Source organism: Chelmon rostratus, chromosome 11 (genome assembly GCF_017976325.1).
Source record: "Chelmon rostratus isolate fCheRos1 chromosome 11, fCheRos1.pri, whole genome shotgun sequence".
In the NCBI taxonomy this organism is placed as follows: domain Eukaryota; kingdom Metazoa; phylum Chordata; class Actinopteri; order Chaetodontiformes; family Chaetodontidae; genus Chelmon; species Chelmon rostratus.
Genome location: NC_055668.1, coordinates 1366246 through 1384148, shown reverse-complemented (window position 1 = coordinate 1384148; position 17903 = coordinate 1366246). Strand labels below are relative to the sequence as shown.

At 41.1% G+C, this 17903-nt stretch overlaps 2 protein-coding genes across 2 annotated transcripts; both read left to right on the top strand.

Annotated features, from left to right (window-relative positions):
- The first annotated feature begins 226 nt into the window (after positions 1-226).
- Positions 227-6202, top strand: LOC121614015 (steroid 17-alpha-hydroxylase/17,20 lyase). The gene is made up of 8 exons (XM_041947779.1): positions 227-541; positions 637-775; positions 1787-2022; positions 2677-2763; positions 3222-3440; positions 4111-4280; positions 4462-4565; positions 5925-6202. The coding sequence occupies exons 1-8, from the start codon at positions 227-229 to the stop codon at positions 6200-6202; spliced, it is 1548 nt and encodes a 515-aa protein (XP_041803713.1).
- A 2556-nt stretch (positions 6203-8758) lies between these two features.
- Positions 8759-16146, top strand: LOC121614017 (zinc finger protein SNAI2-like). The gene is made up of 3 exons (XM_041947780.1): positions 8759-8847; positions 13595-14209; positions 15968-16146. The coding sequence occupies exons 1-3, from the start codon at positions 8769-8771 to the stop codon at positions 16144-16146; spliced, it is 873 nt and encodes a 290-aa protein (XP_041803714.1). The 5' UTR covers positions 8759-8768.
- The last annotated feature ends 1757 nt before the right edge of the window (positions 16147-17903 follow it).

The window sequence follows — 17903 nt, the reverse complement described above, 5'->3', positions numbered from 1 at the left end:
GGATATGTTTCGTCATGGTTCTCTCCAAGAATTCAGTGAAGCAAGTGTCATCTTATCTTGTTTGAATTGGCCCAGCCTTAACTGTTCAGATTCAAGGATTTGACATTGAAGGAGCTGCATAAAAGCGTGGCCATGCAGCTGCTCGTGGCCTCCTTGCGCAGCTCCTCTCGGTGATGCTTGGCGTCTGCTGAACCAGACCCCTCTGTCAGGGCCCTCTGCTACAGATATGGCTTGGTTTCTGTGTCTGTGTGTGGTTTTGGCCGTGGGCCTGGCTTTGTTTGTGCTGCAGTTGAAGCTCAGGATGTCTGCAGATGGCCCTCAGGAGCCCCCCTCCCTCCCAGCGCTACCCTTCATCGGCAGTCTGCTGAGTCTGCGAAGCCCACACCCTCCTCATGTGCTTTTCAAAGAACTGCAGCAGAAATATGGACAGACATACTCTCTGATGATGGGCTCCCACTGTGTTATCATTGTCAACCAGCACACACATGCCAAAGAAGTCCTGCTGAAGAAGGGAAAGATATTTGCAGGAAGACCCAGAACTGTGGGTGTACCTCTTCTTCATTGTCATCCTCTGCTTCCTCTTAGAAACAGTTGTCATTGATGTTTTTTTCCATTCCTGTCCTGTGTGTGATGAAGGTAACCACAGATGTTCTGACCAGAGATGGGAAAGACATTGCATTTGGAGACTACAGCGCTACCTGGAGATTCCATAGGAAAATAGTCCATGGAGCCCTGTGCATGTTCGGAGAAGGCTCTGCCTCCATCGAGAAGATCAGTAAGTACAGTTCTCTTCTTCCAATGTTATTCCTCTTATGGTTATAAACTGTATATAGACTTTTTAGGTTGCAGTCCTGACAGTTGTCACTAGAGATTGCTCTCTCTCCTCTTATGGTTTTTATCCATGCATATGTTTTTGGTTTATTTGCACAGGTTCTGAGATATCGGTCTCTGAGATTTCTGTTTTTAAACCAATGCAGTGGAGGTGAATAGTTCATACTGCTCAAAACGTTCCAAAAAAGTACGCGTCACTATGAAACGTTTCCATTAAAACCACTTTCTACCAGAAGCCCCAGTGAAAATGGTTCATTTTGGGACATCTGACATGACATTTGGCATTGTAATCTGCACTTTAAGATTGTACATTACTGCATTATTTTGCTACCTTGTATGTTATTCTGTTTATTGATTTGATGGCGTATATCTTTTGGAGTGATATAAGCAAGAACATTTAAAGTGGAAATTAATACAGTGCATTGTAATTATATTTTAATGTAATGAAACCATTCAATAATAATTAATCATAATAATAATTAGTAATTAATAAAGTTAATCTGAACATAACGAGGTCAGTGTGTAAAATGCTTTGTGCTCAATCCATTCTGACTTTTCTACTCTGTCTTTGGTCGTCAGCTTCAAGCCTGTTGGTTCTGAATTTGTACATTTCACATCTCATATATCATATAATATCTTGTTCCATTTAAAAAAAACTCCTTACTCAGGAGGAAATAGTGAAGCTTTAGTGAGTATTTGGGGCAGCAGGATGCTCTATGTGTGATTGCGTCAAGATAAACTGCTGTGTGTGTTCATGGTAATGAAGCAACATTGCAGCAGTGTGGCTCATTGTTTTAATGGAGCAATGGAGCTCCAAGGCACATAAGATATATCAGGCTATGATACACACAATATACAATAAAAGTAAGTGAACATTTGTAGCATTTTTAGAGTACTGTTTAGAGTAAACATTGTAAAAGTGTCTGTCAATGAAGATGATCTGTGTCCTGCTCAGTCTGTGCAGAGGCTCAGTCTCTGTGCTCCGTCCTGTCTGAGGCATCAGCCACAGGACTGGCCCTGGATCTGTCTCCAGAGCTGACTCGGGCCGTCACCAACGTCATCTGTTCGCTCTGCTTCAACTCCTCCTACCGCAGAGGAGACCCAGAGTTTGAGGCCATGCTGCGCTACAGCCAGGGCATCGTGGACACTGTGGCAAAAGACAGCCTGGTGGACATCTTCCCCTGGTTACAGGTACACAGCAGGGACACTCTGCATGTGGGAAATGAGGCAATAAACAAGGAGACATATGAGCATACAGGAGATATACAGGAACACAATTAAAGGTGCATCATAAGTATTTTTATATCAGTGTGCTTTATCAATATCATCAATACTTAGTTACTACTGACGTTTGCTGTGTGTGAGCGAAAATGATTACTAGCAATTCAATGGTATACGAACATTTCCCATAAATCACATGAGGCATATATGTCTAAAAGCATGCACGTCGTGCAGCCTTTTTGTTGGAGGAACAGTCCTCTACTGCTGCGTCATATTAAAATGGATACAAATGGACTGCATTTATGCCGCTCTTTTCTGGTCATAATGACCACTCAAAGCGTTGCACAAGTCAGTGTTCATCCATTCACACACACATTCATAAACTGGTGGCAGAGGCTACCATGCAAGGTGCCACCTGCCCCACAGGAATAATAACCATTCACACACACTCACACACTCACTCACCATCAGGAGAAATTTGGGGTTCAGTGTCTTGCCCAAGGACACTTCAACATGTAGACTGCAGGTGCAGTACAGCATACTGGACTACAAAAAAATCATTACACTAATTACATAATATATCAGACTGTATGTAAAAAACTGACACCTGTCTCTTTGTCACAGATTTTTCCCAATGCAGACCTGCGTCTTCTAAAGCAGTGTGTCTCAACCAGGGACAAACTTCTACAAAAGGAATATGATGAACACAAGGTACAGTCAGCCTCTTATTAACAACATGGCCTAAATAGTGAGGTAGAGATGGTGAAGAGTGGTGAAGGACGTCACACTATAGCTGGCAAGGGGCCACATATGTCCACAGTCTGTCAGTATAATCTCTCCAGAAGGGAATTTGTCACCAGTCATAGTGTATTTTTCAGGCAAGCATACAAGAACTAGAACTAATACTAGAACACTGGATAGGAAATACGTAATATTAGAGCCAAGCCATATTGGCCATCATGATCAACCAGCCTGTCTTAACATGCTAATTCCTCTGCTTCCAACATGTTTGCTCCAAATAATCATTTTTATTGTGATGCACACATACTGACACACTCCACTAGGCAGTTATTTTAAGTTGCTCTATCTGCTAAATGCAAACTCCATGAAATACAGTATACCATATACTGTGAGTGAGTACTATACATTGACATGCCCCCTCCCATCAGGCAGACTACAGTGACCATGTGCAGAGAGACTTGCTGGATGCTCTGCTGAGAGCCAAGCGCAGCGCTGAAAACAACAACACAGCAGAGATCAGCGGAGAGTCTGTGGACCTCAGTGACGACCACCTCCTCATGACTGTGGGAGACATCTTTGGAGCCGGCGTGGAAACTACCACCACCGTGCTCAAGTGGGCCATCACATACCTCATCCATCACCCGCAGGTAAGGGTGGTGCTGCAGTGGTTGGAATCAGAGGTGGGGTGTTAAAGGTTTCTGTTTAAATGGCCAAAAAGATTTTTCCTCCCTCATACATTGCTTGTTTGGATGATGGAATGTGTTTACTTAGCCATACAGCTATATATACATTTTTTTACATTTTTTTGTCTTTACAATCATGTAAAATGAGAAGTCAGCCTTAAGTGCCTTAAGCTGCAGTCGCTCTGGGGTTGACTTGATACTTCTCTGACTATTGAAAGTGAAGGGGAACCTGTGGGTGACATCACAGATGCTGCATCCTAAACAGTGTTAATACAAAACATCTGTGGTGACATATCTCTACAACTAAAGGCTACTAGTAAGCAGCAACTACAGTCAGCAATGACATTAGTGGCTCATTGATAAACTCAAAAGAACTCACAGTCTTCTATAAAAATGCTCTAAACTATGTGTCTTATAAGGGGAAGACATGTGCAGGGAACATTTGAAGTGAAAGTCATACAGTGTGTCCTGATCTTAATTGTTAAGGCTTATAACACATATCCAAAATGTGAAACGTTATTGCATGTCACAACCCTCTGTCTCCTTTTCAGCATCCTGATTAGATTAGATTAGACACATGTGCATTACATTATAGCGTATTCTCAGTCAGATATTTCTGTTTGTGTGTTTTTAGATGCAAAGGCGTATCCAGGAGGAGCTGGACAGTAAGGTGGGAGGGGACCGGTCCCCCCAGCTCAGTGACAGAGGCAGTCTACCCTACCTGGAGGCTACCATCAGGGAGGTGTTACGCATCCGCCCTGTGGCCCCTCTGCTCATCCCTCACGTGGCCCTCAGTGATACCAGGTACACTCGACTCTGCCATGACACTCATTCAAGGCCCTTCACTGTCATTCACCCCTGCCAGGATGGAATGTTTTCAATATTTCTTTCATGCACAGAGAAGAATTTCAAACCTGCAAACATTAAATCTGAGAGAACGCCAATTTCTGTAACCTCCCTTCTCTGTCTGTACGCTTCTCTGTAGCATCGGGCACTTCACGGTCAGAAAAGGAACTCGAGTCATCATCAACCTGTGGGCTCTGCACCATGATGAGAAGGAATGGAAAAACCCTGAGCTCTTTGACCCTGGTGAGAGGAAACTCACTGTGTGTAATGTGCTGTATATTATCCTGGAGCCAGTAACCTCTTTGCTCATGTCTGTGGGGAAAAAGTCTTTGTGGCCTTTGGTAGATAACTGAAGTCAAATTATGGGATTATTTGAGCCGGTCCGCACCGGAAAACCGCTGTGTAGATCAACATTGCAAGTAGGTTATTATGACCCATATTTATGTTGAATGTTAGGCAGCGACCTGTAATGGCTGTCGCAATTATAATTGAACCAAAGGAGCAGGTCAGGTGACATCAGGTATAAAAAGAAGAAAGTATGTATTGTGAGGAAGGTGAGGTGGATGACGATGTCATAAAATCAGAGGACTTTTAGCCAGGACACCGCTGTTTGTGTCCCATATACTGTACTTATCTTCACATTCCATACCTATTTCAACCCAGGATCTTTCCCTAAACCCCCCCAAGCAGTTTTGGTGCTTGAATCTAAGCAAACTGCAACTGTCTCACAATGGTAACGACACAAGGATGAAGGTCCACCTTCTTTGTACCATCTTGCTGTATGTTGTATATGTTGTTTTAGGGTCACTGGCAATCGACCTATTCAGGTGTTTCCATATGAGGATGTGTTGAATTAATGATGATACAACGGGATAAACCATCTGTGGCTACTGTATTATTATTAAGGACTTAACATGTAGAATGGGAATTAACTATTCATTGGCACTCACCCACTTGAGCCAGTTTATTACAAGGACATCACTGATCTAAATGCAGTAGAAAACATATTTGAATCCTGAGAAGTGTGTGACATGCAGAATATGATGGGAAATCCTACAATTTAGTGAAAAATGTCTCGAGATTGATAGTCCACCCAAGAAGACTATAGAATTCCATTTACAACATGGAAAAGTAACATTTAGCAGTGACAACAATTTGTCTTTCCAGAAAAAATAATCCAGACCTCCTCTCATGAGGTCATTAATTCTATTTCTCTTTCTGTTCTTGAAATACAAATTGTTGTTCCAGCTCCATTCACCTCCAGTGTATTGGGATTTATGTGCTACATCTCAAATAATGGACTAATAAAACCAAATGAATGGCTGGATCCAACTAACTACAAAAGTATGTATTTGTTTTATTTAGATGGACTGACAGAACTGTTACTTTATTCTTATACAAAGAAACTGAGGGCCCTTTTTCTTCCTACATAGAAAATGTAGCACTGAACCATTTTTCACATGTGGACCGAGTATGAGCTGGCAGCAGCTTAGCTCCCTGAACACCAGCACTGGTGTTGCTTTCATCAGTTGGACCCTGACTGCAAGGCTTGTAGTTTTGCTTGTGTGCGTTGATTCTGAATCCCGTGTTCCTCCTCTGCAGGTCGGTTCTTGAACAGTGAAGGCACAGGTCTGATCATCCCATCGTCCAGCTACCTGCCGTTCGGTGCTGGAGTCAGGGTGTGTCTGGGAGAGGCCTTGGCAAAGATGGAGCTCTTCCTCTTCCTGTCCTGGATCCTGCAGCGCTTCACCCTCTCTGTCCCACCAGGCCACCCTCTGCCCAGTCTGGAGGGCAAGTTCGGTGTGGTCCTCCAGCCGGCCGTGTACAAGGTGAACGCCCTGCCCAGACCGGGCTGGGAGAGGAATTGCCAGGCATGCTGAGGTCGGCCCCATGTTCTCGACAGCAGTGACTGTCAGCCGTGTGCTGAGAGTCTGTGGAGCTTTTTTTTTTCAGCCAAGCATACATCATGCAGGCAGATGATCCAGCACACAACAGCAAACTGGACATTTCAAACATCTCTTTGTATGCATTTATTTTTATTTTATGACAATGTCACGAAATTGCAGCCAACAGTTCTGAACATTATTTATAAATAAAACTTGTGTTTGATATACAGTATTTGAACAAGTTCTGTCTGCTGCCACAAAATACTTCACCAAATGATCTCAGACTAGAGGAGGTGCTACTTACTTACTTACTTACTTTTCTATTTAATAGGAAATACACTTCTCTATCCACATACTTGTAATTCCTGTACCTCCCAGAATCTTTGGGGTAAAGACTAAATTAATTGATCCTGCAGGTAAAAGTCATTTAACGGGTGATCAGTAGTGGGAAACATGGGCTCTAAACTTCCACATAGACTGCATATATTGACATTAGTGACTCCTCTTTCCACAACAGGAGGGCAGGATATCTGTAGCTAATTTTGAACTGTATTTACTACCGTTGCCCTGTGATCAGGGCATTCCACAGTTATACAATAAAACAGCTTGTTGCACCTTGTTGGGTAGTTCTGGAGAACCATATTGTTTGACCAGAGATGAGCCTCCACTACAATAGATCAAGGGGACCTTTTTTTATTAGCATTTGCAGTTCCTGTAACATCCTCTGGAATCAAACCGTATCAGAACAGCTTTTAATGTGTTTAATCATCAGACCTTTTCAAATTCATTTCAGTGATGAATAATGCAGATGTTTTTGACTGTCCATTTGCAGTAACAGCAAGCATCAATGAAACAACACGCCACTTAACTGCTACAATACAAATAAAAGTCCTGCATTCAAAATTTCTCCTCAATGAAAATACAGAAATATTATCAGCAAAATGTATTTGAAGTACAATTAGAAAATTTAGAGTCAAGCCAAAAAGTTTAGGAACAACTTCATTTTAAACATGAACAATGTGTTTTCTAAGCATGAGGTTTTTTTATGTAAAAGCTTAATCTGAAAAGTAACCAGTAACAACTATATCTGTCAGATGAATGTAGATCTGTGAAAAGTACAATATTTCCCTCTGAAATGTAGTGCAGTAGGCGTATAAAGTACAACAAAATAGAAATACTCAAGTAAAATACAGGCATCTCAAACTTTACTTGAGTAAATGTACTTAGCTACTGGGATTTCATGGGTTTTATGGGCATCTTCAACTTGTTAACCTAATGAAATGCTTTTTCATATGAAAGTATTGTGATAGCATTGGCATATGAGCACTGACGCTGTATATAGTAGAAATACTCAATATTGTACTTGTAAGTGCAGTACTTGAGTAAATGTAGTTACATTCCACCACTGTATAAAGGCTCAATGTTACATTCAGTATACTGTCCCCAGCAAACTTTCCACAGCACTGATTCCAGTAGTACAACAGACAAATCATACTCACCACTCTGCTGCAGTAAAATATACTTGAATGTAAAAAGCATACTTAAATATACAGATTTACACATAAATCTAAAAAATGTAAAAGTTAGTCTTTTTTAAAAAAAGCTATTCCAACACTGATCATTCCAACTGCCTCTACTTTGTCACTTTTTCATTTGACCTACATTCTATGAAACTTAACATTTCCTGTAGCAGTTTTGTTTTAAAGAAAAAACGTCTTTGTGGTAACCACCAGCAGATGGAATTAGTGCTTTGGAAATGTGAGCTTTATTTATCACAATAACAGCTAAACATCAGCAACTTCAAACAGGAGCAGATTAGAAAACAGAGAGCATTCTTACTAAAATATGATCAAACACGCCTCTAAATAAAGACAGAGTGGTTCTGATCAATAAAGCTCTGAGTCTCTCTGTGAATCTGTCATTTCACTTTTTAAACCCTTTGGCTGTGAACTTGTGCTCATCAATGAAACAAAGCCACATTGAATTTACACTGATCTATACACAAGGAGCCATAATTCTGTTTGTCTCTTTCACTGAGTAAAATCTCTGATGTTCACAGTGACGATGGTCATCTGTAACTGAGTGCTGTCGTGTTTCATGTTCAGATTGTTGTGGCTTTGAGTAGCAATATCAGATAGAACAGGGTGCCCCTCTCCTGCTGGGGTCGGGAGGTGTGGAGAGTTGCCCCCTTGCCAAGTGTGCCCCAGTCCCGTCAGTACTCAGCAGAGTGAGCTGCCTCTGGTTGCCCGCAGTGAGCAACTATCACCATTCATACACCTGTTTTGTCAGGGTTTGCTGATTGGCACTCAGAGCCCGCCCCCTGCACTTGTCCTTTTCTTGTACTTGGTTGGATGCTGGTGTCTATGGAAATTCCCCCGCGCGACCCTTGGCTCGCGCCTGACCTGGCTGCTCAGCGGCAGAGCGCGCGAGCCGGGCGGACGGAGACTCGGCTGGCCGCCGCTGTGGACACAACACGGGTCTGCTCACCGCCGGAGACAGCTGCTGCCGCGGCTCTGGACCACCGACACCCCACACCCGCTCCCGTGAAGAGGGCGACAACATGCCGCGGTCCTTTCTAGTGAAGAAACCCCAGAGCACCAAGAAACCAAACCCCGGCAGACTGAGCTCCAACACGGAGGGTAAGAGCTCAACTGTAACGACTCTGTGGCTCCCAGGCTAACTGTAAGGCTCAGAGGAAGAACAGTTAGCAAAGTACTACAGTAGAGTATTTCTTTTTTTCACCAGGCATTTAGAAAGTAGCAATATTCAAATAGCCTAAAACCCTCAGTTCACTTTTCGAAGGGAAATTCCTGTTTTGTCGATTCAGATTTAACATTCATAAAGAGGAGAAAACCTGGAGTTACCTTAGCAAAGAAACTACATAGAAATTGGCACATGGCTGCTGTATGGACCTACTGTACAGACTACACCTGCTATCCTACATTAAAAAATACTGTTTAGGCTAATTATTAATACATCAGTAAACGAACACACAAAGCCTCAGAATGAGTGATTACATTTTTATATTTAAGTGTATTTTACTGCTTGAAACTTTTTCTTTACATTTATTGTCCTAGATGTTCAGTTATTCCCAATCGTTAGAGATTATAGATTCATAGAGAAAACATTGAGGATAGATGTTCAGGTTTTCTATATTTTTTTATTTTGCTAAATATTATAACTAGCACAACCTTGTTTAATCCATGTATTTTTGTCTGTGGCTCTCTACAGGAAAATATTGCTGCAGAAAGAGAAACAACAGACTTGTCTGGCCACAAACCAAAATGTAGTTTTATGTTTAGCAGGTGCAAAATCCATTCTCAAAGTTAGAGCATTGTCCCAGGGTCCTTGAGAGTCCAGAAGGGCCCCATTAAGCAGCCTCGAGAGCCTATGTAGCGGCCTTCCAGGCTCCTCCTGACAAATCCCTACTTCAACCTTTGTATTTGTTCCAATACAGCCCTTAAAGCGAGCTTGAGCATTCCCCCTCCTCATCCCACCGGACTGATGAAGTGCCATTACCATTAGAATAGTGCCAAGAAAGAAGAGCTGGTAATAAGTCTGAAATCATACTCAGTTTAAAGGACAAAAACATACAGTCTAGGTTGAACACATTTGGTCAGCTTGGTTTATTTTTTGGCTTGAAAGGAGCACAGGTGGCCCCTGAAGTTTTTTCTTTAGTATTAAATATTCAAATCTCAAACACCAATGACAATGGAGAAGTGAACCCAAACTTACTATGGGCCATATTCATATCCCAGCGCCAGGAAGTGACAGTTAACCAGCTGGGTATAAGTTCTTTAGAGGAGATTTGACTCGGATACACTTAAATCCCTTTAACTGGACACTTGACAACATGTCAACTTCAACTTGGAGTGAAGCTGCCATTTCTGTAACCCCAAAAGATGCTAAGAATAAAATGTGATGTGACTCATTTCAATTTTAAATCAAGATTGCAAAATGTATGCATCCATCATGTCCACAAGACTAGACTCTTTTACTCCTGAACTAATTAAATACACTGATAAAACAATAACTAATAAAAATAGTTACCGAACCAGGTTTGTCCCGGGTGGCCAAGCACAAGATAATATTAGACGTTTGTTAGTTGGGAATAATTGTTTTTGGTGTTGGAGCGATTTGGCTTTGCTGGTTATAGTTTGAATGGGACAAGCAAATTTCAGTAAGTAGCAGTTCTCTAGGTTTAAGGCCTTTTTTGTTCAACACAGGGAAACAGTTCAGTTGGCCAAAATTAAAACCTGGAGCAGCAGTGAGCGGCTTTCAGGCCTCACAAAGGTGGGCACAGTCACATCAGCTAGTTTAATTTTGTTTAAACACTCGTTTTATCCATACAAAGCCTGCAGCATTGAATAATTACACAGTCGGAGCTCTTCCATTTGTTCCCCCTTCACTGGATTTGAATGAAACTTGGTGGGGATGTTCAGGAGGTAGCACAGGATGCCTGCAGTGAGTAATCAGCTCAGTTCCTCAAAGGCATGTTGACTTAGGAGCAAATATGTGGATGTCCATGCCCACCTGCACCAATCCATGTGGCACTTCAGATTTTGGTTAATACTTTCTTCCAGAGCATACATAATTAAACTAGTGTCATTCTGTCCACTTGGTTTCATGGTGCACATGTTTTTGTGTTTTTGGTGCCCCTATTAGTCACAGCCTAAAGATATGTATACTGATTTATGGTGATTGGACAAATCGTTAATGAGTTCTGATCATTTTCTGCTAAGTCCCACCTGTTGCAAAGGTTTTTGTTTTTGTTTTACAACTCATCTTGCTCATTTCTAATGTGATTGTGTAGCTCAGTCCCTTGATACGGTGTACTCATTTTGGTGTTGATCCAACATGTTCTATTCATATCACTGTTTTTCAAAAAACATCATGATGGACTTTAATGGTCCAGGAGGTGTTTTGTAGAGAACATTGAGCTTAAAGCCGCACATGGTTCTGCCCCTTCAGGGCCTGAACAATACTGATCACCTTAATGTTAGTGACTATGCCCAATTTGATGTCAGTGGATGTGATGCAAAATGGAAGGAGATGGAGCGAGTATGCATTGATATCCTAATACAAGCTATGAATGGGGATCACAAATTCACAGTAACTTATGAGGACCACTTCAACCCCTTTATCTCATTTAACACCTGGTGTAATGTCATGAACATAATACAATTGTGGGCCCAGATAATAAAATAACATAGATACATGCATAGGATGCAGAATTGAAACCAAACTGTTTGGATTCTGGGTTTAAGTAGTACACGAATGGACGTAGGACACTACAAAGCTTCCAGACAATAAGAGAAAAATACAGTTTCCAAAAGCATGACTTTTTTCAGATAGTTCCAGTTGCACCATATATTTCTTAAAAGATATTGGGGAAAATGAGACAATTACAGAACTTAATGAAATTATAAAAACGGTAAAGGTTTACACTGGTATTTCTTATACAGTCATTTCAAAACCTTTATCAATGAAACAAACTACATCAAGGAGAGACGGAAGAAGAAAGAATTAAATGATAATTAAAGGAATATTGCTTGTTTTTTTAATTCCTCCTAAGGTAAAAATATATCAAGTTTGTTAAACCATACATGTTGGAGAAAGGACAGATTGTCTGGATCTGCATGAAAATATAAACTATTTATGGAACCTGTGGCAACCTCCAGGACTGAAAAATGAAGCTGCCCGTCTTTAAAGCAGAAATAGAAATGTTTATATACTGGTTTTGGTCTCTATAGTTAACTTCCCTGTTCATGGCAACTGCACAGGCGTAGGTTTTTATAGAACTCATTCGTTATGGGCATGTCCAGAGTGCGATCCCCATTTGTGCCCCGGCATCAGTGATTAAAAAGAGGGTAGTAGTGAGAATCAATTTTGCTCTACACATTAGAGACAGAACAATATCAGTGTAACAGTATCTGCAAGGCAACAAATGAATGAATACCTGTGAGACAACAACAAATGCAGGTAAATCATAGTGACTGCATGTGTGGTCACAATATGTTTGAAAACCTGGATTTACATCATGTTCAACACACTTTTCTATTCCTAATCTTAAACTGAAAAAAATTCATAGCTGTTGATAGAAACATACAATGTACTGTATTTGTACTAATTTTTAAACCACAAATTTGGCTCATGTTGCCCTGGATCACTGTTAATTGTAATGCACAATACATGCACTTGTACAGCAAATGTATACCCCACCATAAAGCAATGATTCCCAACTCCCAACATTACTCAAATCCTTGTGTTTTTTTCTTATGAAAATAATTTCATCTTTTTATCCCAATTATTCAAAAAAAATTCAAGCTAGACAGGAAAAAATGTGCTTGCTGTAAAACGGAACAAGCCAAAAAGATTGGGAGGCATTTTGATTGAATTATCCTGAACAGAAAGCCTTGTTAGTATGTAATCTATGTACATACACATATTCCATTCACAGATTAAGACTGTGACTGAAATCCTCAAAAAGCTTGTGAACCACAAGGCGTGTACATAGTAACCTTTAGTAACAGACTGCTGCATCCAGTGTGTAAGAAAGGACGCTGCTGCAGGTCCTTCATTCCATCAGCTGTCAGAGTGTTCAACTCCAGCACCACTTAACATAAGACATTTCCCAGGCTGGGGATAAATAAAGTTTTATCGTATCTTCTCCTCAATTAAGTCAGCATTTTTAGATTATACAATGTACAGTACACTTAAGATGCAGTCTAAAATAATACAAAACTCACATGCCATATGTCTGTTGAAGTAGTTAGGAGCTGCTGTAATCAGTTCTTCTGTCCATAAAGACACCTCTCTGACTCCAATGCAAGGGGGACTAAATCTACAAATCAATTGGCTAGTCTTCTTGGTCTGAAATTCTTTATTTGTCTTTCCTTGCAGAGCTGCATCAGACAGGTACGCCTCAGTAGTTGCATGTCGGTTTGTTGCCGGAACAAAACACAGACAATAAGGCAAACCAGCTTGAGATACTGACTTGATTTGTCTGCCTCTGGCTGCTGAAGCCTCAGATTAGTAGAATACATTTTTGCACACACACTCACTGTCTGCTATAATAGTAATATAATAATACATTTTTATGATAGTTTGAAAAGCGGTCACTCATAGTTAGGAACAAACAGAGAGTCGTCAGATGAATCTGCAGCTCCCCTCAGCTTTACAGAGCATTATAGTGAGTTTCATCTTATTGTTTACATCTGGCCCAAAAAATTGTTGGTTTAAGTGTAGCTGCAGCACATGGCCAGTGTAGAGATGCAGAATGGTCATGGCAACCCATAACCTCCACCTGTGGCTCTCACAACTATAATAAGCCAAATGTGTGTGTGTCTGTGTGTCTATGTGTGTGTGCGTGTGTGTATTCCACAGAGGCCCCCTGCGACACCCATGAAGATCCTCTGCTGCACAGTGACATCACCCCACACCATCACTATCCAGGCCCAAGCCCACGGCTACAGCAGAGAGCCCAGTCTCTCTCCTCTTCCTCATGTCCACTTTCTCTTAGAGCAGACCGGCTGCATCTGCCATCTTCTCCAAACACCTCCCCTCTCTCCTTCTTAGGCCACTGTTCAGAGGCGTACAGTACAAGCCCTGCAGAAATCTATACACCAGCTGAATCCTGTACCAAAGTGAATCTTCAAATCCAGTGTGTCACAGGAGACCACAGGAGGAGAGACAGCCTCCTCCCTCCATCCCTCCCTCTCCTGGCCCTCTTTCCCAGCGGCAGCGGGCAGGAGAGCTTCGAGTGTTTGGACTGTCATAAAGAGCACTTGAGCTTCTCGGGCCTGTCCAAACACAAGCAGCTCCAGTGTGAGTGGAGCAGTAAGAAGTTCTTCAACTGTAAATACTGCGAGAAGAAGTATGTCAGCCTGGGAGCTCTCAAGATGCACATCAGGACGCACACACTGCCCTGTGTGTGTAAACTCTGTGGCAAAGCGTTCTCCAGACCCTGGCTGCTTCAGGGACATATACGAACACACACAGGTCAGTGAAACACACACATTCACACATTTAAGGGCACATTATAAAATAAAAAAACACTTTTTTTATACATAAAGGTCAGTTTACTACTTAGTCTGTGGAACAGTCATATGTCCTCAGTGTCTCCGGAGGGGCTTAGTCAAATCTGTGGAAATAACCCTGCTTGTGGTGTCACTGGGGCTTGGACACTGCAAATTTATAACAAGCTGTGTTACAAATGGCAGCCAATTCCAATAATAATAATAATAATAGTAATCAACTTTATTTGTATAGGACCTTTCATACAGGAATTGCAGCTTAAAGGTCTTTTACCACAAAGAAATCACACATCAAGTGAATGCTTCACATGGAAAAGACAGAATGGACATAAAAGCAGATATGAAATAAAGGTAAAAGAAGATGGAGAATAAAACCCACTTGATAATAATAGTAGGATGAAAATGAAAATAAAGACAACACATAAAGCCACAGAATAAAATAATAAAATATAGGTGAAAATAGATTACGTAGAATGCATGAAATCAAGTAAAATACAACATTTTAAAAGTAGTGCGGCAGTGCATCAGTGCAAGGCAAAGCACAAAAGTTTCAGACCTTTACCAGCAGGTCAGAGTTAAAGTGAAGAGATACGTTTTAAGCTTTCATTTGAACATATTCAGCGAGCTGCAAGCGGGAGGTCTAAGGGGTAGATGCTTTTGGTTATATTGTGGGAAATGTGATGCTGTAGTAAAGTGAGTGCATTTGCAGCATTTTTTGATCAATATTAATAAGCATTGATTACTGTGTGTTTCCCACACTTATTCAATATATATAATAGCATTTTGTCTGGGAAGTGGCAGACAGACAGCTATGTGTCAGTTTATTGGAAGGAAGGGGCTCACGTAACATGGAGTACATTCACAGCAGTAGTGGAAAATAACTGTTCATGTGCTGCACTGCAGTACAATTTTGAGGTAGTTGTACTTTACCTGAGTATATGCATTTTCTGTGGCTTTCTACTCATACACTACTTGATTTCAGAGGCAAAGATTTTTACTTTTTACTCAACTAGATTTATTCAATTTATGTAACTTTGCAGATTCAGATTGAAAATACAAAATATAATCCACACATGAGTTATGATGTAATGTTATGGATGATCCCCATGTAAGGTGAAATTTACAAGCTAACCAACAGTATATATAGTAAGAAAATAGCTCCATCTTTGCTAGCTGCTACATTAATACCATTTATCATAATGAGTGCTTTTAGTATTTGTACAGTTAATGGATTTAAGTATAAGTTTGAATGCAGGGCCTTGACACTGTGGTATTTTTACTTGTTTGGTTAACATAAAGAGCCAAACACATTGACATACACTTTACGCTGCTGAAGAATCGCCTCTACTGTTTGTCTGTCTGTTTGACTTCTATTCTGGATTTCCCGACTGCTTGTTTCATCTCTCTGTCCAAATGCATGCTCCCTTGATTGCCCACTCGCTTTCTAACATGCTCTCTCTCTCTTTTCAGCGAGTTGGTTAAATTATGCTTTGATGATGATATTACTGAAGTTATAATTCAGTTCACCATAGCTGGGCAGCCTCTAATCTGCATCCAACCCTGGTTGGGTGGAGGGTCGTGAAGGAGGGCTGGCTGATGCAGTTTGACCCCTGTCACTTTGTTGGTCTGAATGGGGTGTTATTGGTGGTCGTTGATTTCCAGAAACAGAAAACTTCAACCTGATGAATGACACACAGAGATTCACTCTGTGTTCCTTCTGCAGGAGAGAAACCATTCTCGTGCCTCCAGTGTAGCCGAGCTTTTGCCGACCGATCCAACCTGCGAGCTCACCTTCAAACCCACTCTGAAGTGAAAAAGTACCAGTGCGCAAGCTGCTTCAGGACCTTCTCCAGGATCTCACTGTTAGCCAAGCACCAAGAGGCCGGCTGCCCCCTGTCCTGACAGCCTGTAAACATCAACATCACTGTTTGGGAAAGTCCCAAAAGACCTGCAAGACTCACAAAGCCCCATGCCCAAGCAGTGGAAGAAGCACTGTGTCATGTGATGATACTTTGATATGAGGACAGCCTTCTTTTCATCAAAACAATGATTTTACAGAAGAAGCTTGACAAAATTGTGTATTAGCATTTGTAACTTCTTGTCAGAAACCAAGTATGTATGTCTACAAACCAACATGTATTTCTATCAAGTATTTACAATTCACAGATTGAAAGCACCACAGCTGAATCAGCAACAGCTGAAATTGTATGTTAATGTTTTATTTGCCCCCATCTTGTGGTAACAGTGATGTTAGAACTGACTGACTGACCTCCACTATTACTTTGAGTCAGGCCAAGCACCCACTGACTGACTGTCACCCTGGTTGTTATCCAACAAGCTTGATTTTTTTTTTTTTTTGCTGAAATGACACCTTTGTGTGTATATGTTTTGTTTTATCAGGTGTCAGGTGTCAGATTTCGACTGTTGATACCACCCTCACAATAATGATACTACCAATGTGTGGTAAATGATCAAGCTGTATCGTGCTTTAAACAAAGACCTCACAGTAATGTCTGTTGCTTCATTCATTTGACAGACAGCGGTGGTTGTGATGAGCAGAGACTTTTCAGTGGAGATGTCTTTGTTAGATCAATGTTACTGAAAGAAGGAGATTACTGAGTGTTTCTTCAACTTGCAACAATCTCCACCTTCATCAGAAAACAGCCCGATCACTGTTCTTCATGTCCCCTCTCTGTAGCTGCCTCAGTTCTGGTATGCAGTTACAGTACATGTTTGAGGAGGTGTATGTTAGTTACAGTGTGGACTAGGCCAGCAGCCATTTCACATTAGCCTTTGATAAATACAAATTTGTTGGCCCATCAGCCAAAATATAGGGCATCAAGGCCACAACCACTGGTGAAATGAGTGATAATTACGAAAACACAACAGTATCCAATCAACAATCAGGAGTCAGTAAACAGTACTGAGTTCATTAAGACTCAAAGTTTGACCTTTCCAAATGCTGTCTGATTGATTTGTTAAAATGTGAACAAGTCATTATATTTATTGTTATATTTTAATGATAAAGTGTATAAATGGGCTAAGGGTGATCAATATTTATCTGAACAAGTTTCAGCACCCATGCACCCATTAGATACACACTGATGAGAAACTTCTCAAGGTGAGACAACTAGTCTCTTCTCATCACTACATACACTGCAGACACTGAGAGGAAGTCATGTGACACAGAAATATCAGCTTTTTCTGGGTGAATGAATGTTACTGTTATTTATAAAAGAGAAGCTAAGAAACAACAAGAATGCTGAGCTGTCAAGTTTCATCAGGAGTTATTAATAACACCATCAAGCACATCATATTTAGGAACGTAGTTTAAAAACATGCACACAAAGGGAACCACATACTGCACACTGCTGTTAGAAGCTGAGTGCAGTGAATCAGCCTGAGCAGCCACCATCAGTAATCAATACAAACCCACATTATTAGACTGTAAACCATTAATCAAACCAATAACTAAGCAAAGTCAGTGAATGTCCGACAACCTTATCGCACTTAAGCAGTTACCTATGGCAGAAAATGCAACATGTCTTTCAGCAAAACCTCTCGTGACACCTGTCCCTAACCAGGCAGTGGTATTGGCTGTGTTCAGGGTCTGTATGGCATGGCTGTTGTCTGTCTGGACTGAATGCACAGTGGGAACT

What these genes read in the sequence shown, in the direction of transcription:
- LOC121614015 (XM_041947779.1), top strand. Translation starts at nt 227, where the DNA reads ATGGCTTGGTTTCTGTGTCTGTGTGTGGTTTTGGCCGTGGGCCTGGCT. An exon ending in TGCCTCCATCGAGAAGATCA is followed by an intron (nt 776 to 1,786) that starts GTAAGTACAGTT and finishes TGTCCTGCTCAG; the next exon opens with TCTGTGCAGAGGCTCAGTCT. An exon ending in AGGAATATGATGAACACAAG is followed by an intron (nt 2,764 to 3,221) that starts GTACAGTCAGCC and finishes CCCTCCCATCAG; the next exon opens with GCAGACTACAGTGACCATGT.
- LOC121614017 (XM_041947780.1), top strand. Translation starts at nt 8,769, where the DNA reads ATGCCGCGGTCCTTTCTAGTGAAGAAACCCCAGAGCACCAAGAAACCA. An exon ending in ACTGAGCTCCAACACGGAGG is followed by an intron (nt 8,848 to 13,594) that starts GTAAGAGCTCAA and finishes TGTATTCCACAG; the next exon opens with AGGCCCCCTGCGACACCCAT. An exon ending in ACATATACGAACACACACAG is followed by an intron (nt 14,210 to 15,967) that starts GTCAGTGAAACA and finishes TTCCTTCTGCAG; the next exon opens with GAGAGAAACCATTCTCGTGC.